The following is a 24221-nucleotide window of genomic DNA, read 5'->3' on the forward strand; positions in this document are numbered from 1 at the left end:
GGAGTGAGGAGGTAAGAAATTTCTTCATCCAGGTGATAATGAATTTTTGGAGTTCCCTGTGCAAGGTCATTATTGAGCTCAGGTCACAGAGTATATTCAAGATACAGATCAATATATAGCACCATGATAAATGTAAGGCACAGTCTTTTGAACAGCGGAGCAAGCACAAAGGATAAAGTTCCAACCCTTGTTTCTATTTGTTATTGTCACCTTTTACTGCTGCTTTTTTCAGCCATATTTTAATTTTTTTAGAGATATAGCATAGAAACAAACCCTTCAGCCCACAGAGTCCATGCCGACCACCGATCACCCTTCCCACTAGTTCTATACTATCCCACTTTATCACTCCACTCGTTACACACTAGGGGCAATTTTCCAGAAGCCAATTGACCTTCAAACCCAGACACCTTTGGGATGTGGGAAGAAATTGCAGCACCCAGAGAAAGCCTGTGCGGTTATAGGGAAAACATTCAAACTCCACACAGACAGCACCAGACATACCACAGGACATACAGTACCACAGCCACTGGCATATTAGTGAACGCCAAAATTAGATTGCTAACCTGTTTTCTAAACCATGAAATGGTTACATTCTACAGAGAGAGAAAAACATGTAGAGGGAATGAACAATTCATTATGAAATACTCACCATAGGAGCTCCTCCCCTGAATGTAGGGATTGGACATTCAGGGATTCTCCCCCATTCTGCTGTACGATTTTGACAGAACACGAAGTCATGTACCTCCATGCTCTCCTTGGTCTGTTGACGAACAATGCGGCTGAAGGAAACAAAAGAGTATTTCGTTCAAAGGGGCAGTTTGATGGTATTAGTGAATTAGGCAGGTCCACAGATTAAATCAGATTTACACACCGATTGGATTGTTGAGAGACCTCCAAGTATTATCATCTGTACAACAACTTTTTAAGATATATTTGTGGTGTTCATATGTATTTGTGTTAGTTGAACAGCAATTCTGATGAAAGGTCATTGGCCTTCAATGTTAATCCTGTTTCTCTCTCCACAGATGCTGCCTGAATATTTCCAGGATGCTTTGGTTTATTACAAAAACACATTTTATGGCACTTTGGTTGTTTTTGCTGCCTTATTACACTAGTCTTACATCAAAAGTGTGCCGTTGGCTATAAAATTGTTTTGCATCAGAAGGTTGTGAAAGGAGCAATATAAATTTTACATGGTATCAAATGGGAAGTAGAGATAATCGAGGAAATTATAAGCTGCTGTCATGTCAGTAGAAGGGCAGCTATTGGAGAGGATTCTTTGAGCATTTTACTTCCAAAAGCCCCGTCTGATTTAATCTTTCTAAATCTGATATATGCACGTTCTGTGTTAAGTACATTTGGTTGTTAAATGAAGTTTGAGAAATTATTTACACAATTAAATGAGCAGCCACACAAAGACCTGTCCATACACACAAAATCGTTAAGTATCCTAAAATAAAACACCCATTAAAAATGGCCTTTTAAGGCTTAAGATCTATTTTACAGGTTCCCAATCAAATATTCGATCCTCGCATTTGTTTTAAGTAGGGTTTCGTCATACATACCCAATTCCATGGATGACAAGTCCAACAAAAAATATGACAAAGAGATGGTGTGTGAACCAGAAGACCTCAAAATACGATCTCCGAATGGTGTCTGTTGAGGAAGTGATCATGAGGATGAGGGCAAGTGTGATGATAACTCCAGTTAATCCAGCTATGGTGGTGAATGTAACATAGGTGGGGGTCTGAGGAAGAAATCAACATGTTAACAAAAGCAGCATTTTGGCAAAAAGCAAGGATACTGACTTTGAAAATATTTAGGATTCCTTTGTAAAGCATGCTTTGATCATTTTTGTGAGATTTTATTTGGTATCAAATCAGTATATTTCCTTTTCTATTGTAGAGGACTGATGTCTTAATTACATAATTAAGCACACACACACACTTACAAATAAACACATTTATTCAAATCATAAGATATCTTCACAATATTAACCCCATCTGTTTGAAGTTTTGTACACATTTTACAAGTTCTCAATCAATTTTTAAAATTGAATAGTTAGCTGAGTCTGATGTTAATAGTTATATCCACATTTCCTTGCTTTTTAGAGATTAATTTCTTCACTTTAAGTACGCTCCCCCTTCACTGTACAATCTTGCCAGATCTAGGAGAAATGTATTCACCCACTCCAGATATAAACAAGAAATAATTGTGAAACGACCTTTAAGTTTTCTAAGTATTTAGAGTGGAAAGAAAGACTTTGTCCCTTGGAGATCTTTCTGTTTTGAGGAAGTTCAATTTACAGTGCCCTCCATAATGTTTAGGACAAAGGCCCATCATTTATTTATTTGCCTCTGTACTCCACAATTTGAGATTTGTAATAGAAAAAATTACATGTGGTTAAAGTGCACATTGTCAGATTTTATTAAAAGCAATTTTTATACATTTTGGTTTCACCATTTAGAAATTTCAGCTGTGTTTACACATAGTGCCTCCATTTCAGGGCACCATAATGTTTGGGACACATGGCTTCACAGGTGTTTGTAATTGCTCAGGTGTGTTTAATTGCCTCCTTAATGCAGGTATAAGAGAGCTCTCAGTACCTAGTCTTTCCTCCAGTCTTTCCATCACATTTGGAAACTTTTCTTGCTGTTTATTAACATGAGGACCAAAGTTATGCCAATGAAAGTCAAAGAAGCCATTATGAGACTGAGAAACAAGGATAAAACTGTTAGAGACATCAGCCAAACCTTAGGCTTACCAAAATCAACTGTTTGGAACATCATTAAGAAGAAAGAGAGCATTGGTGAGCTTACTAATCGCAAGGGGACTGGCAGGCCAAGGAAGACCTCCACAGCTGATGACAGAAGAATTCTCTCTATAAAAAAGAAAAATCCCCAAACACCTGTCTGACAGATCAGAAACACTCTTCAGAAATCAGGTGTGCATTTGTCAATGACCACTGTCTGCAGAAGACTTCATGAACAGAAATACAGAGGCCACACTGCAAGATGCAAACCACTGTTTAGCCACAAAAATAGGATGGCCAGGTTACAGTCTGCCAAGAAGTAGTTAAAAGAGCAACCACAGTTCTTGAAAAAGGTCTTGTGGATAGATGAGGCAAAGATTAATTTATATCAAAGTGATGGCAAGAGCAAAGTATGGAGGAGAGTAGGAACTGCCCAAGATCCAAAGCATACCACCTCATCTGTGAAACACGGTGGCAGGGGTGTTATGACCTGGGCATGTATGGCTGAAGGAACTGGCTCACTTATCTTCATTGATGATACAACTGCTGATGGTAGTGTAGCGACCATAGAGAATGGTCCAGGTCGTCGAACCCTCAGATTGGCCAGCAAGGTCACGTGTGAGCGCGACCGTAGGGATTGGTCCAGAGAGCGACATCGCTGATTGGACAGCGTTGTCATGTGCGCTTTTGGCGCCCGAAATGTTCAGTTCAGAGGAGTCTTCGAAGAAGACAGTGAATTTTTGATGGTTGTCCTTTACCTTGTTGTTTAACCTTTGTATTCGAATATTGCTCCCGCAATAAACTTCTTCTACCACCAACAAGTTTCCGGACTCGCCATATTGGTGACCCCGACGTGATCTGGACGATCACCGACTATGCAGGAACACGACGCCTCGTTGTTGAATGCCGTGCCTGGCACACCGGAGTTAAGCGCGGTAAGCGTTCACCTTCCGTTGTTTTGGACACATCAACCGCAATCTTGGTTTGTCCACACCGATGCCCAATTTCATATAAAGAACATATCGGCCGACGCGACGAAGTATTACTACCTCGTCAGCGCTCTATCACCGGAGACGACCACACGCGTGATGCGGTTCATCGTTAATCCGCCTGCGGAAAGCAAGTACGAGGCAATGAAGAAATTGTTACTGCGAACCTTCGGGTTTAATAGGCATGATCGCGCTGAAAAACTTCTGCACCTACCGGACCTCGGAGATCGACGGCCGTCCGTTCTCATGGCCGAGATGACGATGCTAGCCGGTGAGCATACGGATTGCCTCATGTTCGAACAGGCATTCCGAGAGAAGCTTCCCGAGGATGTCCGACTGCTGCTCACGGATTGTTCTTTTAAGGACCCCGAAGCATATGCAGAGAAAGCGGATGCGCTCATAGCGGCTAAATCGAAGGCAAGCGGTTCGATCAACAAGGTCTCGACATCAGTGACCACGCCACAGCGACATCAAGATGGCGCCGCGTCTCCCGCCAGTTCTCCGAAAGCCCGCCAAAAAGATCCGCACAAGCGCGGCTGGTGCTATTATCACCTACGATGGGGTAGAGAATCCCGCAACTGCCGCTCACCTTGTACCTTCGCGGGAAATGCCTCGGCCGATCGTACATAGGGGCAGTTGCGATTGGCCAGAACCGACGCCTCTACGTCCACGATCGATTCACGGACACAGAATTTTTGGTGGACACGGGAGCCATCGTCAGTATAGTGCCGCCGACCGACCTCGAAACCAGAACGGGTAAGACAGGTCCCACCCTCATCGCGGTTAATGGCAGCCCCATTCGCACTTTCGGTATACGGAAGATGTCCCTTGTGTTAGGCCTCCGCACGTACGAATGGCCATTCATCATAGCAGACGTCAGACAAGCGATCCTAGGCGCAGATTTTCTCTGGGCTTTTTCACTGGTCCCTGATGTCCGCGGTAACGACCTCCGACCCTCCGCCAGCGAGGAGCCCGTCGCTCCAACAATCGCCTCCCCGCCCAGCCCTACTGTCCAGGCCGTCGTCGCGGCCCCTGACTCGTATGCTGAGATCCTGGCGGAGTTTCCAGAGCTGCTCATCCAACGTTTTGACACGCCTTCGGCCAAGCACGGCGTGGTCCATCACATCCGCACCGAGGGCCCTCCCGTTTTCGCTCGGGCCAGGAGACTACCGCCAGACAAACTGGTGGTGGCACGGGCGGAATTTAGGAAGATGGAGGAAATGGGAATTGTCCGTCAGTCCGACAGCCCATGGGCCTCGCCGTTGCATATGGTCTCCAAGGCATCTGGGGGGGTGGAGACCATGTGGCAATTATCGGCGTCTCAATGCTGTCACCACGGCTGATCGCTACCCCATACCGCACCTACAGGACTTTTCGTCTGGGCTGGAAGGGGCGGTGGTGTTCTCCAAAATCGATTTGGTGCGAGGATACCACCAGATTCCGGTGCGGCCGGAGGACATACAGAAAACTGCCACGATTACTCCGTTCGGGTTGTTCGAATGGTTGCGTATGCCTTTCGGTTTAAAGAACGCGGCACAGGCTTTCCAACGACTGATGGACCGTGTGGGTCGGGGTTTACCCTTTTTGTTTATTTATTTAGACGACATCCTGGTCGCCAGCCCCTCAGTGCAGGAACACCAGGTCCACTTGCGGACTGTGTTCCAGCGGCTCCAAGACCACGGGCTCATTATCCAACCCTCCAAGTGTCAATTCGGCCTCCCTTCTCTTGATTTTCTAGGGCACAGAATTACCCCTGCCGGCGCCTCCCCTTTGCCCGAGAAGGTGGAGGCTATTCGGGCATTTCCCAGGCCCACCACAGTAAAAGGACTACAGGAGTTCGTAGGTATGGTTAACTTCTACCATAGGTTCGTTCCGGCAGCTGCGCGGGTCATGCGCCCGCTCTTCCAGTGCCTTGCGGGAAAACCGGTAGAGTTGATATGGTCCCCGGCCGCAGAGTCGGCTTTTACAGCAGCTAAGGCAGCTTTGGCAGACGCCACCATGTTGGTCCACCCGAGCCCCTCCGCCCCCACGGCCCTGACGGTTGACGCCTCTGACGTGGCGGTGGGCGGGGTCTTGGAGCAGCAGGTTGGTGGCCGTTGGCAGCCCTTGGCGTTTTTCAGCCGGCAACTAAATTCGGCTGAGCTGAAGTATAGCGCATTTGACCGAGAGCTTCTGGCCCTCTATTTAGCTGTTCGTCATTTCAGGTACTTCCTTGAGGGCCGCCCATTTGTGGCCTTTACGGACCACAAACCATTAACATTTGCATTTTTCAAATTGTCTGACCCATGGTCGGCCCGCCAGCAGCGGCACCTGACTGCCATCTCCGAATTTACCACCGATGTCCGTCATGTCGCGGGTAAGCTTAATGCCGTTGCTGACACCCTGTCTAGACCTGCTTTTTCCCCTATTTCGGCGGTGGACTGCGAAGTGGATCCCCAGGAGCTTGTGGAGGCACAGCTTCTAGCGGATACCGCCTCGGCATACCAGTCCACCACTTCGGGATTGAAGTTGGCTCAGGTAGCCTGCGGGTCGGAAGGCACAAAAGTCTGGTGTGATGTTTCCCTTCCCCATCCCAGGCCGGTAGTACTGCCCGCCCTTCAGTGCCGGGTTTTTGATGCCATTCACGGGCTGGCACACCCGTCCATCCGCTCCACCTCTGCTTTAGTAGCAGCTCGGTTTGTCTGGCATGGCCTCCGGAAACAGGTAGCGGGTTGGGCACGTTCCTGCGTTCCCTGTCAGACCGCTAAAGTCCAGCGCCATGTCCAGCCCCCCGTACAGGAGTTCGAGGTCCCAGCAGTTCGTTTTTTCCACATCCACGTGGATTTAGTCGGGCCTTTGCCTTCCTCCCGGGGCTACACCCACCTCCTCACAGTGGTGGATCAGTTCACCCGGTGGCCAGAGGCTTTCCCATTGTCTGATATCTCGGCAGCCTCTTGTGCCAGGACTTTGGCCCTCCATTGGGTAGCACGTTTCGGGGTCCCGGCAGTTATTACCACTGACAGGGGGCCGCAGTTCACTTCGTCCCTCTGGGCCGCGCTAGCAGAACTGTACGGTTCCAAGTTACAACCCACTACTGCATACCACCCCCAGGCAAATGGACTTGTAGAAAGGTTCCACCGTCAACTTAAGGCGTCCCTCAGTGCAAGGCTTGAAGGCCCGGACTGGGTAGACCAACTCCCCTGGGTCCTTCTGGGCATCCAGACTGCTCCTAAGCAGGATCTCGGTGCGTCGTCCGCGGAGCTAGTGTATGGCTCGCCACTTCGAGTACCAGGGGATTTGTTTCCGGACCCCTCAGACCAGCTGCCCCCAGTCCCATCAGTCTTAGCATCGCTCCGGGCACGGGTGGGTTCCCTGGCTCCAGTTCCGACTTCACGTCATGGGTGTTCCATGGTACATGAACCGCCTTCCCTGAAGGACTGTGAGTTTGTGTTTTTGCGAAAAGATTCCCATCGTGCCCCGTTGCAGAGGGTCTATCAAGGGCCGTTCCGGGTTTTGCGTAAGGGAACGGCTACTTTCACCTTAGACATGTGCGGCAGGAGTGAGCTCGTCTCGGTGTCCCGGCTTAAACCTGCACACTTGGATCCGGATCAACCAGTCCTGGTCGGCCAAACCCCTAGGAGAGGCCGGCCTCCGTCAGTTCCGCTCAGTCCAGGACCCCCCGTTCCGGCAGTTCCTCCAAGTCCGGAATCCCCTGCTCCTGTGGTTCAGGCTGCCCCTCTCCTTACTCGTTATGGTCGCGAAATCCGGCTCCCTGCTAGGTTCCGTACCTCGGGTTCTGGGGGGGGGTCATGTAGCGACCATAGAGAATGGTCCAGGTCGTCGAACCCTCAGATTGGCCAGCAAGGTCACGTGTGAGCGCGACCGTAGGGATTGGTCCAGAGAGCGACATCGCTGATTGGACAGCGTTGTCATGTGCGCTTTTGGCGCCCGAAATGTTCAGTTCAGAGGAGTCTTCAAAGAAGACAGTGAGTTTTTGATGGTTGTCCTTTACCTTGTTGTTTAACCTTTGTATTCGAATATTGCTCCCGCAATAATCTTCTTCTACCACCAACAAGTTTCCAGACTCGCCATAGTAGTAGCATAATGACTTCTGAAGTGTATAGACACATCCTATCTGCTCAAGTTCAAACAAATGCCTCAAAACATTGGCCAGTGGTTCATTCTGCAGCAAGCCAATGATCTCAAACATACTGTTAAAGCATGTTTTTCAAAGCAAAAAAAAAGGTCAATTCTTGAGTGGCCAAGTCAATCACCTGATCTGAACCCAATTGAGCATGCCTTTTATATGCTGAAGAGAAAACTGAAGGGGACTAGCCCCCAAAACAAGTATAAGCTAAAGATGGCTGCAATACAGGCCTGGTAGAGCATCACCAGAGAGGACACCCAGCAACTGGTGATGTCCATGAATCGCAGACTTCAAGCAGTCATTGCATACAAAGGATATGCAATAAAATATTAAACATGACTACTTTCATTAACATGACATTTCTGTGTCCAAAACATTATGGTGCCCTGAAATGGGGGGACTATGTATGAACACTGCTGTAATTTCTACATAGTGAAACCAAAATGTATAAAAGTGGCCTTTATTAAAATCTGACAATGTGCACTTTTACCACACCTGACTTTTTTCTATTACAAATCTCAAATTATGGAGTGCAGAGGCAAATAAATAAATGATGGGTCTTTGTCCCAAACATTATGGAGGGCACTATAATTCTCATTGCAAAATGCCTTCTTCCTGTCAATGTGCCGTGTGCTTTTTGAAGGAGTTTCTCAATGCTATCTGTGTTCAGTGGCTGCGGTTTTGAGTAGAGTGGGTGGGCAGGAATAACTGCATTCTGCATGATAAGTAATTATTAAAATCAGAGTCATAAACTTGCACCAGTTGAGAACTCAGCCCGTCATCAAATTATAATTTGTTGGGGAGAATGTGTAACTTTGCCTCTACTTGTCCCATGGGTAGAATTCGGCATTGTCACATTCCAGAATAAATGAACGATGAAGAAATGAAATATGTTTAAGGAAAATTTCCACAGGGAATTTACACCTGTGCTGGTCTCGCACTGAGAACAAAATGCAGGCATTCATTACTTAATGTGTTGGTGTCTGTTCGCAGTAACAATGCAAAATAATGCAATTGTGCACTATCTTTATTAGGTAACTAAACTAAATGAATCAAAAAGTGGAGCAATAGAATGAATAAATGAATAAATAAATAAATAAATAGCAACAGGGTGGCATGGTTGCACAGCAATAGAGTTGCTGCCTAACAGCGCCAGAGACTTGGGTTCGATACTGTCTATACAGTGCACGTTCAGGTTTGTAGGTTAATTTGCTTGGTATATTTGCTTGGTATAATTTAAATTGCCCTGAGTGTGTGTAGGATAGACAATAGGTGCAGGAGTAGGCCATTCAGCCCTTCGAGCCAGCACCGCATTCAATGTGATCATGGCTGATCATTCTCAATCAGTACCCCGTTCCTGCCTTCTCCCCATACCCCCTGACTCCGCTATCCTTAAGAGCTCTATCTAGCTCTCTCTTGAATGCATTCAGAGAATTGGCCTCCACTGCCTTCTGAGGCAGAGAATTCCACAGATTTACAACTCTCTGAGTGAAAAAGTTTTTCCTCATCTCCGTTCTAAATGGCCTACCCCTTATTCTTAAACTGTGGCCCCTGGTTCTGGACTCCCCCAACATTGGGAACATGTTTCCTGCCTCTAACGTGTCCAACCCCTTAATAATCTTATATGTTTCGATAAGATCCCCTCTCACCCTTCTAAATTCCAGTGTATACAAGCCTAGTCGCTCCAGTCTTTCAACATACGACAGTCCCGCCATTCCAGGAATTAACCTAGTAAACCTACGCTTCACGCCCTCAATAGTGTTAGCATGCAGGGATTGCTGGTCGGCATGGACTCGCTGGGCCAAAAGGGCCGGTTTCCACGCTGTATCTCTAAATTTCTACAACTGAACAGAAAGCATGAAAATATTTTTTTTACATCAAGGTCATATCGTGCTCCACCCAGTGATAGCACAGGCACTAATGAAATTAAGATGATGCTTTGATTGTAAAAGGTTGACAATATTGAATAAGAAAACAAAGGTAGACACAAAATGCTGGAGTGGCTCAGTGGAACAAGCAGCATCTCTGGAGAGAAGGAATGGGTGACATTTCATGTCGAGCCCCTTCTTCAGACTGATATCAGGGGAGTGAGCGGGCCAGAGATAGAATGTAATCGGAGACAGTAAGTCTGGTGGGAGAACTGGGAAGGGGGAGGGGATGGAGAGAGAGGGAAAGCAAGGGCTATTTGAAGTTAGAGAAGTCAATGTTCATACCACTGGGGTGTAAGCTACCCAAAGCGAAATATGAGGTGCTATTCCTCCAATTTGCGCTGGGCCTCACTCTGACAATGGAGGAGGCCCAGGACAGAGAGGTCAGATTGGGAATGGGAGGGTTAAAGTGCTGAAAACAATGTCCATTGTTATATAAATTTCAATTACCAAGATTAAAAAATTGGAAATTAAATAGATGACCATTGTAAAGAAGGATAAGTTTATGGAACAGTGGATGCCAGGAAATGCCTTTGGATGGAGAATATACTTGATTTCAAGAGAATTGGATGTGTTTCCTGATAAAGGATTGAGGAATATACCGTGAATGTGACAATCTTTTCATTTAAAAGGCAGTTACTCATGTACAAGAGACTGTTTCCTACCGTCTCATTAGACCGAATAGGATTCAACCATTTGCTGTCATTCTGCCCAACTCGGGATAGGACTGCATCCAGCGTCTGTCCAGTTGACTGCTGACTGTCGTTGAACCGTTCAAAGTTGAATAAATGCGCCACAATGTGAATTACTGTGGAAGTTAGGTGAACATGGTTTTAATGAACAAAATACAGGTAACTCTTCTTTAATCCAAACTAAGGCTTAAATGTAAATGTAAAAAAACTTTATTGTCACTACACAAAGTACAGCGAAATTAAAGCAGTCCAGATGATGCAATCACACACAGCAGACAGTACAAAGGATAAACCTTTATCCATAACAAGCTAAACCTAATCTACTGAATTAAACAAACTGACCTCTAATACAATATAGAGAAAACAATTACAATACGGTCAAGGCAGTGTACAGTGCAATCAAGACAACAAGTTATTGCACAGCAATGAGAGCTAACATATTGCAAATGCATCGGTAGTGCCGTTTTTAAAAAAAATTAAAGAAATAATGTAATTAAATATAAGGTGCGGTCGGGTGTAACATGTAATAAGTTTAGCAAATGTTAAGCAATATAAGTGCAGTAGGATATAAACATGTATTAAATTGAGACTTATATTTTCTGACAAGCTTATTAGATTTTATCTTTTGTAAAAAAAACATTGTGACTATTTATGTTTGGAGGTAGACACAAAATGCTGGAGCAACTCAGTGGGTCAGGCAGCATCTCCGGAGAGAAGGAATGGGTGACGTTTCGGGTCGAGACCTTTCTTCAGTCTGAAGAAGGGTCTCGACCTGAAACGTCACCCATTCCTTCTCTCCAGAGATGCTGCCTGACCCGCTGAGTTGCTCCAGCATTTTGTGTCTACCTCTGATTTAAACCAGCATCTGCAGTTTTCTTTCCTACATGTCTATTTATGTTTAGTTTGTTTAGTTTTGTTTTGTTTATTGTCACATGTACTGTGAAAAGCTTTTGTTGTGTGCTAACCAGTCAGTCAGTGGAAAGACAATACTTGATTACAATCGAGCAATGTAGAAATGTTTAGACACCATTGCTGCAGAATACATGCATCCTTATGTGGACAACTACTGTATGTCACCTGCATTTTAACAAAGCACCAAGCATCCTGAGTTAATGAAACTACAGTGAATTTTAATTTTGATTTTGAATCCACATCTTCAGCCAGAATCTTTGCCCCTGGTGCACCCTGGCAGGCACCAGGGTAACTTTGTTCTACCTTATCTGAACATGTGTACTTGGAGTGAGAGCAGGTTGAAATTGTTCAAATGTTCCTGTCAAGTCAGTTGGCGTTTAGGATTTAGGAAAGGGGAAATCAGAAGTTGTGACTTCCATGGAACTAAAGGATAGGATGGCTAAGAAAGCAAATAAAATATTTGCATTCTCTATGGAAGAGCGCTGCCATCCTCAAATGGCCCTTACCCGTGTGCAGGGCGATCATGTACGCCACAAGTTTATGGAATGTGATGTTCTTGTCCAACTGTTTCCGTGCACTGCATCTGCAACACTAACATAGCACAAAAATACAATCAACATCCAAAAGGAAGCTTTTTTGTCTTGGATTATCCTCAGTATTCTAGAAAACATGGGATTAGTTTATTTTGGCTTTTCCTTTTAGCCCTGATGCAGACCAAAATGACTCACTTCCACTCTGCTATTGTGAGCTCGAGAGTGACGTTGTGAATTGCAAGACCATGCATCAGGATTTACAGAAACCCTTTGTAAATGGCAGAAGGAACAGACCACCTCAGAAACTACCCACCCATGGGCTCTGTCGGCCAACTCCTGCCCCATATTTTCCATTTTGGGCTCGAACCTAAAAAATAAATTGAATAAAATCATCTATAACCCCAAAGTGTCACAGGAGAAAGGGAAGAGGAAGAAAATTAATTAAATTTAAATTACCTCCAGAGAGAGGTAAATATATGGAATGTTCTTCCTTGTTAGAGTGGATGTGGAAACTCCAGAATCACTGAGAAGCCATTGATGGTGGAATGGGAGAATGATGTGGTATTTTAGAAAGGAGAAAATAAGGTGAACTACATGTGTTCTTTGTGGTGAATAGCTCTAACGCTGCATTGTTGTGTCATAACTTGTTGTGCCTAGGGGCAAAACGGTGGAGCAGTGGTAGAGTTGCTGCCTTACAGCACCATAGACCTGGGTTCGATCCTGACTATGGGTGCTGTCTGTACGGAGTTTGTACGTTCTTCCGGTGACCGCGTGGGTTTTCTCCGGGTGCTCCAGTTTCTCCCCACACTCCAAAGATGTACAGGTTTGTAGGTTAATTGGCTTTGATAAGTTGTAAAATTTCCCTCGTATGTGTAGGTTAGTATACAGGGTGATCACTGGTCAGCGCGGACTCGGTGGGCCGAAGGTCCTGTTTCCACGCTGTATCTCTAAAGTCTAAAGTCTAACTCTACATACTTGCCATTCTGACTGACAGTTTATCTCCTCTACTTTTCTTAAGTTTTCTAGTTGGAGTGTGACCTGTTTGGAGTGTCATTCCATGAGCACTGCCTCTGTACCTCATCCACATATCGATATGAAGTGCCAGTGGCTTACTCCCCCTGGGCAGCATCATATCTGAGTCTAATATTTTCTTTAGTAAACATCTAATGAAGTTTACTTACTGGGATAATAGACTGGTGGAGTTTGTACCTTGCAATTTTGGAGTCAGAGTGTCGACTTTACAAACTATGTGGGAATATTTTGCCTTAAAATAGAAATAAATGTACATGTTCACTATAATCCAAATACTTTCACAGTGAAAGAAATGGCTAGTGAAAAGGCAAGGTGATGTACATGTAGATCATTTAATTGTATCAGGGGCTCTGATGACTGAAAATTCTATTTTAAGATCCTTCTGATGAAATGTTTTATCTTTATCACGGCCAGCAGAAGCCCTTTTGACAAATTCTTGATTCCAGATTCTGAAATTGGAACTTTGTTGTGGAGTCATAGAGCTATATAGGTAAACAGACCCTTTGGCCTAACACATTTATGCTGACCAAATTGAGTTATTGAGCTAGTCCCACTTGCCTGAGCTTGGTCCATTTCCCTCCAAGCCTTTCCTCTCCATGTCTAAGTGTCTATTAAATTTTGTAATTGTACCCACTCCCATTTCCTCTCGCAGCACATTCTATATATGCATCACTCTCTGCGTGAAAATGTTCCCCCTCGGGCTCCTATTAAATCTTTCCCCTCCCACCTTAAACCTATGCCCTCTGGTTTTAGACTCTCCTATTCTGGGTAAAAGACTGTGGCCATTCACCTAATCTCTGCCCTTTAGCCTCCTACACTCCAGGGAAATAAGATCCAGCCCATCCAGCATCTTCTTATAACTTGTTATATAAACAATGAATAACAGTGGACCCAGCATTAGTTACAGGCCTCCAGTATGAAAAATAACCCTCCACCCTCAGTCTCCTCTCTTCAAGCCAATTTTGTATGCAATTGACTCGGTTAATGTGTATCTCATGTAATCTACCCTTCCAGAGTACCAACTATGCAGTGCGTTGTCAAAGGTCATGCTAATTAGGGATAGTCAGCATGGTTTTGTGTGAGGGAAATAATGTCTTACCAATGTGAGTGAGTGAGTTTGTGAAGAGGTGATCAAGAAGATTGATGAGAATATTTCTCTAGATGTTGTCTACACACCTTCCACTCTAACAGGAACATGCTGGCCTTGAACTCTCATTATCTTATGTTCAAAACTCTTCCACTTGCAAAATGTTCCCTTTGCAGATATCTGAAAATAACCTCTGACAATCAATTTTTGGAAGTTACTGCCTAATACTGTACCATCAAAATTGGCGTTGCCCTAATTTAGTACATCGACTTGTGGTCTAGTTCTATCTTTCACCACAACTATTTTATAACTAATATAATTATGATCACTGGTCCTACAAAATTTTGTGATTTCTTTCAATGGTGAGAAATGTAGGTGAATTCTCATCTATTCTTTTAAGCTATGGAAAGTTATGACAAAATATTAGGAGAAATCATAAGGAAATTTCAGGTATAAAGAAATTGGAATGACAATATCATGAAATGGAAGGCCATCTCTCTGTTTATATTCAAGGACAGCTTCTTCCCAACAACCATCAGGTTCTTGAACATTACACAACACTAACCCCAACAATGAACTTCTGAACACCATGTTTGGTAGCACTAAGGACTATGTTTTTTTTCAACAAGTATGGAGGTTATTAAATTATTGATTTTTTGTTTGTTTATTTATTATGCATTATCTGTGTGTATTGCCTTTAGAAGTCTGTTATGCTCCTGCACACATGAATTTCATTGTCACATGTACCAACAATGGGATAATGAAATACTCTTACCCTTGACTCTCAAGTGGTCTGCATTGTTTTGCACGTCTCCAATTTCCTTTTCGCCTCCCTAATATCGGCAGTAACTTGCGAGGGTTAATGTTTTAGAAAAGGACACAAATTGCTGGAGTAACTCAGTGGGTCAGGCAGCAGCTCGAGAGAACATGGTCAGGTGACGTTTCGGGTCGGGATCCTCCTTCAGCCTGAAGAAAGGTCCCCACCCGGATGTCACCTTTCCATGATCTCCAGGGATGATGCCTGACCCGTTGAGTTATTCCAGCACTTTGTGTTCTTTCATGTAAACCAGCATCTGCAATTCCTTGTTTAATGAGTTGATGAGTTTAGTTTATTGTCATGTGTACAGTGAAAAGCTTTTGTTGCGTGTTAACCAGTCGGCAGAAAGACAATACATGATTAAATTCGAGCCGTCCACAGTGTACAAATACATAATAAAGGGAATAACGGGAATACACGAGGGTAAATATTACGCAGCTTCAAATGGTGAATGGAACCAGGGGTTGTGCCTTTAATTGTTGTGTGAGCCCAGGCAGTAATAGACAGTGTAAACAAACTAGTCATTACTCTGGACAACACCACTGCTGTTTGCACATTTTTTGACAAGAGTCACAACAAAATTGTTAACAGTGGATAGCATGAGTTGGATTGTGTCATCTCTGTAGGATTGCTGTAGCAACTCCAGCAGATCATTTGAAAGACCAAGGGTTGAATCTGCAACCTGATACTCTAGGACATTTTCTGAATGGGCAATGGATTCATTCCCATGACTACCTCAAGTTAAGTGGGTGAAGCAGGAATTACTAGCTACGGCAATCTTAGCCTCTATCACTGCTGCACCAACAGTGAGCAGAAAAGGAAGATGTTTCTTACCGCACAGGATCCTCTGAGGAAGGACAATAAATTGCGACAGACAGGCAGCAGGATCAACAAACAGTTGAAGTTGAGGCAGGCAGCTGGAGCGCGAGCCCAGGCCAGTGCAGACTGCAAAAACAAATGCGAGCATTGTTAGCCTTTTGATCAAGTCAACTTCAGAATGAAATGTCATGTCATGCTGCTCAGCAACCACCTAATATAAAGAAACATCTCAGATTAATATAAAAAATACCAATTAATATTAATCTGTGTTGAATCCCATTTCAAAAGCAATGTGGACATATGTTTAGATAACTAAAAATATGTTTAGATAACTAAAAAGGCAATACGGGGAGAAAAGATGAGGTACGAGGGTAAACTAGCCAATAATATAAAGGAGGATAGTAAAAGCTTTTTTAGGTATGTGAAGAGGAAAAAAATAGTCGAGGCAAATGTGGGTCCCTTGAAGACAGAAGCAGGGGAATTTATTATGGGGAACAAGGAAATGGCAGACGAGTTGAACCGGTACTTTGGATCTGTCTTCACTGAGGAGGACAAACAATCTCCCAGATGTTCTGGTGTCCAGAGATCCTAGGGTGACAGAGGAACTGGAGGAAATCCACATTAGGCACAAAAAAGTTTTGGGTAGACTAATGGGACTCAAGGCTGATAAATCCCCAGGGCCTGATGGTCTGTATCCCAGGGTGCTTAAGGAGGTGGCTCTAGAAATTGTGGACGCATTAGTGATTATTTTCCAATGTTTTATAGATTCCGGGTCAGTTCCTGTGGATTGGAGGGTAGCTAATGTTATCCCAATTTTCAAGAAAGGAGGGAGAGAGAAAACGGGAAATTATAGACCAGTTAGTCTGACATCAGTGGTGGGGAAGATAATGGAGTCAATTATAAAAGACGAAATTGCGGAGCATTTGGATCGCAGTAACAGGATCGTTCCGAGTCAGCATGGATTTACGAAGGGGAAATCGTGCTTGACTGATCTACTGGAATTTTTTGAGGATGTAACTCGGAAAATTGACAGGGGAGAGCCGGTGGATGTGGTGTACCTCGACTTTCAGAAAGCCTTCGACAAGGTCCCACATAGGAGATTGGTGGGCAAAATTAGAGCACATGGTATTGGAGGTAGGGTACTGACATGGATAGAAAGTTGGTTGACAGACAGAAAGCAAAGAGTGGGGATAAATGGGTCCCTTTCAGAATGGCAGGCAGTGACTAGTGGGGTACCGCAAGGCTCGGTGTTGGGACCGCAGCTATTTACAATATACATCAATGACTTGGATGAAGGGATTAAAAGTACCATTAGCAAATTTGCCGATGATACAAAGCTAGGTGGCAGTGTGAACTGTGAGGAAGATGCTATGAGGTTGCGGGGTGACTTGGACAGGTTGTGTGAGTGGGCGGATGCATGGCAGATGCAGTTTAATGTGGATAAGTGTGAGGTTATCCACTTTGGTGGTAAGAATAGGAAGGCAGATTATTATTTGAATGGTGTCAAGTTAGGAAAAGGGGATGTACAACGTGATCTGGGTGTCTTAGTGCATCAGTCAGTGAAAGGAAGCATGCAGGTACAGCAGGCAGTGAAGAAAGCCAATGGAATGTTGGCCTTCATAACAAGAGGAGTTGAGTATAGGAGCAAAGAGGTCCTTCTGCAGTTGTACAGGGCCCTAGTGAGACCGCACCTGGAGTACTGTGTGCAGTTTTGGTCTCCAAATTTGAGGAAGGATATTCTTGCTATTGAGGGCGTGCAGCGTAGGTTTACTAGGTTAATTCCCGGAATGGCGGGACTGTCATATGTTGAAAGACTGGAGCGACTAGGTTTGTATACACTGGAATTTAGAAGGATGAGAGGGGATCTTATCGAAACGTATAAGATTATTAAGGGGTTGGACATGTTAGAGGCAGGAAACATGTTCCCAATGTTGGGGGAGTCCAGAACCAGGGGCCACAGTTTAAGAATAAGGGGTAGGCCATTTAGGACAGAGATGAGGAAAAACTTTTTCAGTCAGAGAGTTGTGAATCTGTGGAATTCTCTGCCTCAGAGGGCAGTGGAGGCCAATTCTCTGAATACATTCAAGAGAGAGCTAGATAGAGCTCTTAAGGATAGCGGAGTCAGGGGTATGGGGAGAAAGCAGGAACGGGGTACTGATTGAGAATGATCAGCCATGATCACATTGAATGGCGGTGCTGGCTCGAAGGGCCGAATGGCCTACTCCTGCACCTATTGTCTATTGTCTATTGTTTAGTGGGAAAATTCTTTGTCTGAGAGAATCTTTGAACACATTCCTGAATTCCAGATGCTAATTGTAGAAAAAAATTGTTTTATTTGTACAAAGTAATGAAAGTACAATATTGCGCTGGTCAATATATGCTTAGTGATATTGAAAAAATATACAGTGCAATTTTGTGATTTTTTTTGGTTAGCATACGTGATTGGAAAAGAGATGGAAGATCTGACTATGATATTCATGACTATACATTTCTGCTCTTTTAATGTGTAACTCATTGTTCAGACTGCTGACAGTGTAGTGATATAGGATAGGTATAGGAATGGGAATACTTTATTGTCACATATAACTAGGCACAGTGAGATTCTTTGCTTGCATACCCAATGTATACAAATAGCAGCCAACTATGGCGCTGACAAAGTTACAAAGCACGCCGGCTCCTCCTTATGTTTCCCCCCACCCTGGGTTCCCATTGTCCTTTGTTCACCCCCCCCCCCATATTATCCATTGTTCTCCCCCCACCTTCCTCACGGCGGCCCCCCCACACCGGGTCCTCCATTGTTCTCCCCCCACATATAAATGTGTAAAGAAATTCTTTACACATGTTCGTATAACATAACGAAGGATCATCAATCATAACACAAACGACACTGGTCGACCACAACAATAACTCAAGAGACAGCATGGAAAGATTGACTACAAAGGAAGGAATGTGAAACAGATGCTGGATTAAGAGGCAGCATCAGGGTTCCAATAAACATGACATGTCAGACACAGCACTTGGGACATATGTCTGCTCTGACTCTGATGATAAGATTAATAATCAAGCACCCGGTTATGTTCAACCTTTGCAAGCAATTCCTCACATTCAAGAAATCATGCTTTGTTTGATAAAAAACAGTGTTGGAGTAACTCAGCGGGTCAGGTAGCATCTCTGAAGAAAGATCCCGACCCGAAACATCACCTGTCCATGACCTACAGAGATGCTGTCTGACCCTCAGTGTTACTCCATCACTTTGTGTTTTTTATTGTAAACCAGCATCTTCAGTTCCTTTTATCTCCATGTCTTTGCCTGCTCTTGAGTATTGCTCCTGATGAATCGTGTGCAGTAAAGCTTTAATCCGACACACAAAGGACCCTCAGATTTTCCAGGTTAACTGATTTTGTTTTGGTGTTACATATTACAGTAGAACGTATTTTTTCCTATGAACCTGCTAAGTTTCAGGAGCAAAGGAAACAGAACATGGTAAACCAATTGCTGCACTATTAGCATTTCTGAACAGTTGGATAGCAGAGATTTACTGTACAAAAACTACACCTGCCATAGTACTTTGAAAGTGGGGTAGGATGGGAACAACCTAATATATAACGAGGTGACAACCATCACCAGGAAGATGAACTATTGTAAAGGAGAAAAGGGGATTTAAGGGTTAAGGTGTATGTGACCAAATGCTACATGAAGATGAACTGTCACTAAATTAAAATGCATACCTCAGATGCCGGCAGGTCTACCTCTGTGTAGATGCTGGCTTGAGATTGCAGAAGGGGTGTTGTAATCTTACAAAGGACAGGATACGGATACAGAAGAGCACCGAGTAGACTTGAGCCTCTTAAACAATTACCACAAGGTTGAGCCCCAGGAAGATGTGTTTATGGTAATAGACTGAGCCTCGGTACAATCACTCTAAAGTTGAGCACTAGGAAGATGTGTTTATGTTAATATACTCAATTGTTAACCTCGGACAATGGCCAATGATAGTGGGTGAAGATTCATTGAACTCCCATCCCTCTTGCAAGACCACCTGTCCCTCTTGCAAGACCACCTGTCTGGGGTGTCTGGTTCTGTTATCACTTCTAAAAACCCATTGTATTTGGTGCATAAAAAGGTTGCTGAAACACTGTAAGTGAGTGGGGTCTTCGAGTGGCTGCTAGTATGCGAGCATACTAGTTGCAGCTCTCCCACTCCCGCTGGCGTAATAAAGACTCTAATGTTTTACCACTTTATGGTATTGTTGTCTGTCTATTAGAATCGAACTTTAACACTATGAAGCCACAGACATCAACGGTGCTAAGAAGGGCGATATGTCCTTTGTCACCATTACCAGGTAATGCGTCAAAGCGACCTTTTGGCTTAAATCAGGATATGCTTGTTCTTGTGAAACAGAGTTTTTGAGTGTGTTCTGAGTGTTCATACTGAGTATTGTGTGGCTTTCTATGCTTACCTCAGGCCAGGGAAGGGAGTTACAGTGCATTCAGAAAGTATTCAGACCCCTTCACCTTTTCCACATTTTGCTCTGTTACAGCCTTATTTTAAAATAGATTAAATTCATTTTTTTTATCATCAATCTACACACAATACCCCATAATAAAAAAGTAAAAACAGGTTTAGAAATTTTTGCAAAGTAATTAAAAAGAAATAACTGAAATATCACATTTACATAAGTATTCAGACCCTTTGCTATGACACTCAAAATGAGCTTATTTTCATCCTGTTTCCATTGATTATCCTTGAGATGTTTCTTCAACTTGATTGTAGTCCACCAATGGTAAATTAAATTGATTGTATATGATTTGGAAAGGCGCATACCTGTCTATATAAGGTCCCACAATTGACAGTGCATGTCAGAGCAAAAACCAAGCCATGAAGACGAAGGAATTGTCCGTAGACCTCCGAGACAGGATTGTGTCGAGACACAGATATGGGGAAGGGTGTAAAACATTTCTGTAGCATTGCAGGTCCTGAAGAGCACAGTGGCCTCCATCATTCTTAAATGGAAGAACTTTGGAACCACCAGGACTCTTCATAGAGCTGGCCGCCCGGCCAAACTGAGCAATCAGGGGAGAAGGGCCTTGGTCAGGGAGGTGACCAAGACCCCGATGGTCACTCTGACAGAGCTCCAGAGTTTCTCTGTGAAGAACCTTCCAGAAGGACAACTATATCTGCAGCACTCCACCATTCAGGTCTTTGTGGTAGATTGGCCAGACGGAAGCCACTCCTCAGTAAAAGGCACATGACAGCCCGCTTGGAGTTTGCCGAAACACACCTAAAGATTCTCTTGGTTTGATGAAACCAAGATTGAACTCTTTGGCCTGAATGCCAAGCGGCAACGCTCATCACCTGGCAAATACCATACCTACGGTGAAGCATGGTGGTGGCAGCATCATGCTGTGGGGATGTTTTTTGGCAGCAAGAACTGGGAGACTAGTCAGGATCGAGGGAAAGATGAATAGAGCAAAGTACAGAGAGATCCTTGATGAAAACCTGCTCCAGAGCATTCTGGACCACAGGCTGGGGCAGAGGTTCACCTTCCAACAAGACAACGACCCTAAGCACACAGGTAGAACAATGGGAAAGATATAGAGTGCAGAATATAGATCTCTGTATTAAAGCATACCAGTTCTAAAGACAAAGTCCAATGTCTGCAATGGGGTAGAGGTGAAAAGGACATTACCTAATGCCTAATTCCCCTAATTATACGAAATTTCCCTTTATGAGACATTTGCTGACAGAACCAATTATATTGAAGCACCTGCTAAGGTAAGTAATGCTATAACAGGCATTTTCAGTAATGCCTTTCAGCCCTGGGTGGCAAATACTTCACTTGAAGTGCAGCCTTTCGCACAAAGGCAGGTGATTGTTTGGCAAATCCTGAACATTTCTTACCTCACTTTACAACAACACCCATAAATTCCCCATGAGATGTAAATGAAATATTCCTGTTAATGTGATACACACAGCCAATACTACTTAGATGGTGCACCAATAACAAGTTACTTACAAATATTAACAATGTTGATTGATTGATTTTAAGAAAAAAATCAATAAGATATTTCAACTGCACATTTGTGAAGAACATTCTACAGACAAGAACTGACTTCAATAGATGATTGAAGTGTGAGTACTTACTCCAGTAATTTGCCTTGTGTAGTAAAATACTGTATTATATTCGTAAAAGTGGTAGTAGTAGACAAATAGAAAGATGTTGATTCCCAGCCACACCACCTGTAAGCAAAAAAAATGACAATGATTACTCAGTTTTCTGCAGATCTTCCGTTGCCATTGTCGTTGAAAAAGACTCAGCAGAGAATTCCAAATATTCTTCTTACAATGACCAGGGCAGACAGGCCATGGTTAAGCACCCAGTTGCTCATGATTTCAGGGCTCCTCTGACTTGAATGGTCATAAAGCAGTCACTTCATATTTTATACTTAATGAATAGGGCAGGAAGGGTGTTGGCTAGACCAGATTTCAAGGAAGTAGTTGCTCTTTTTTTTAACCCTTTGAATCAATTGTGTCTTCCCATTTGTTTGACTTTGTAATTTGTGTGTTTCGTTCAGTCTAATCAGGAAATAATTTAGAATATTAGATTAAACAGTGACCGTCACACTGCCATATCTTTCTATTCCAAACTGCAATTAGTCTAATAACGACGTGACACACAACTAATCTGGATCAGCACCATTCCACTTCAAGCAATCGATCAATTTCCTTTTTATTAATAATATCTGATTGACAATTGTCCTGATCATACCTCCAGATCTTTGTCAAACATGGCATGGGATATTTTTAATAATCTTTCTGAAAGAAGGCACTGGTGTAAATGTAGAGGTCCTTCAGCACTGTATTTCAATATTTTCCCACACCATAACTTCATGTGCAGTATGATGCCCAAACCTACAAACTTCTGAGGCAGAGGTAGTGAGGTTAGAGTGAAGCCAGTTCACAAATAGTATTATGCCTAGCTTTTTATAATATTCACCTTTGGTCTCCATTTATTTTCACCAACCATCATCTGAATATCAACATGACGCAGCAATATAGACCCATGGTCTTGTTTTAGAGACCAATCATTATCCCCACTCCCACTTCCACTTCAATCACAATCAATCAAAATCACAATCATACTTTATTAGCCAAGTATGTTTCGCAAATTACGAGGAATGTCATTTTCCACACAGTCATAACAATAAAAAGCAACAGGACACACAAAATACATTTTAACATGAACATCCACCACAGTGACTCCTCCGCATTCCTCACTGTGATGGAGGACATAAAAAAGTTCAATCTCCCCCTTCTTTGTCTTCCAATGGTCGGGGGCCTCTAACCTTCCGTTGATGGAACGATCTTGACTCCCATAACTGAAGGCGGGCCTTCCTCATCGGGGCGATCAAGCTCCTGCATGGGGGGGGGGGGGGGGCGGTGGATTTCAGCTCCCCTGCGCTGGGCGATCTTCTGCGGGGTCGGGGCTTGTCGAACCTCATGCAGCTTGGACTTCGTGCTGCGGGGGCTCAAAGTCAGTCCCAGGCAAGGCCTCCAGCTCCACAATGTTAGGCCGCAGAGCGACCGGGGATATGATCCGGAAAACAATCGCATCTCTGGTGAGGTAAGAGATTGAAAAAAAAGTTTCCCCCGACCCCCTCCCCTACCCCCCACATAAAACAAACCAGAGCACATTTACACAAACTTTTAAAACTTACCTAAAATAACAAAAAAAGTTCGAAAAGGACAGACAGACTGTAGGCAAGGCAGCCATTGTGCGGCGCCCATCCGGTGGAATACATACACACTCCAACTACATCAGTACACATACTGTGGTCCACACACCAAATCTGCCCTACCATATTTCCACCACTCTCCTGCGTCATCAAACAATCTTTCTAACCTACCTTATTTCAAGGACTTCAGACTGAGGCAGTCGGACCTCCAATCAATCAAGCTGACTGCCTGTATGATGAGTGGGAAACTCATTTGGCTATTTTGGATACTGAGAAACCATTTTTCAGATGCCACATCCATTTTAAGAGTTCAATTTACACTTGCTTTCTCCCGTGTAAGTAAAGGGCTGCAGCACTGGTATCCGGGAGCTGTGTCTTAATCAGGTGTTTTGAACTTCACAGATAAGAAATGGGAGTCTTGAGGCCCCTTGCTCAGCAATGCATTGGAATATTCACCAACACCGTAACCTCAAATCCAGTATAATACCCAAACCTCTAGCAAATTCACAAAAAATTAACATGCAGATGCAGGAAGATGTTAGGAAGATAATGGTCTGTTGGCCTTTACTGTTGTTCAAGAATACATTTGAGTACAAGCGTAAATATGTGTTGCAACAATAACAAAATAGGTTGCAGGAAAGTGTTGTTCTGAGGACCAGCATAGACTCGATGAGCCAAATTGCCTCTTTGTCATCAGAAACTGTGAAAATATGTGACAATATAAATTGTGAGATCACTCCTGGTGTAATTGCGTACATTTTATTGTCGCCTTGCCTAAAAAAAGGATAATCTTGATAT

General features: G+C 43.8%; 1 protein-coding gene across 2 annotated transcripts in view; it reads right to left on the reverse strand.

Moving 5' to 3' along the window:
* The window catches only part of LOC144600373 (NADPH oxidase 2-like), a 39205-nt gene extending 17129 nt beyond the window's left edge, over positions 1-22076 (reverse strand). The window contains exons 1-9 of one of the 2 annotated variants that reach the window (XM_078411948.1): positions 22032-22076; positions 21832-21927; positions 15703-15813; positions 11906-11990; positions 10474-10603; positions 9440-9455; positions 6354-6369; positions 1566-1737; positions 650-779 (exon numbers count right to left, since the gene is read on the reverse strand). In XM_078411948.1, the coding sequence (XP_078268074.1) occupies positions 650-779; positions 1566-1737; positions 6354-6369; positions 9440-9455; positions 10474-10603; positions 11906-11990; positions 15703-15813; positions 21832-21927; positions 22032-22076 (801 nt within the window). Of the gene's footprint in view, positions 1-649; positions 780-1565; positions 1748-6353; positions 6370-9439; positions 9456-10460; positions 10604-11905; positions 11991-15702; positions 15814-21831; positions 21928-22031 lie in introns of both variants that reach the window. The other variant, XM_078411947.1, reaches the window with a different exon arrangement.
* Between the last annotated feature and the right edge of the window lie 2145 nt (positions 22077-24221).

This window comes from Rhinoraja longicauda, chromosome 15 (assembly GCF_053455715.1).
Source record: "Rhinoraja longicauda isolate Sanriku21f chromosome 15, sRhiLon1.1, whole genome shotgun sequence".
NCBI classification, from domain to species: Eukaryota; Metazoa; Chordata; class Chondrichthyes; order Rajiformes; family Arhynchobatidae; genus Rhinoraja; species Rhinoraja longicauda.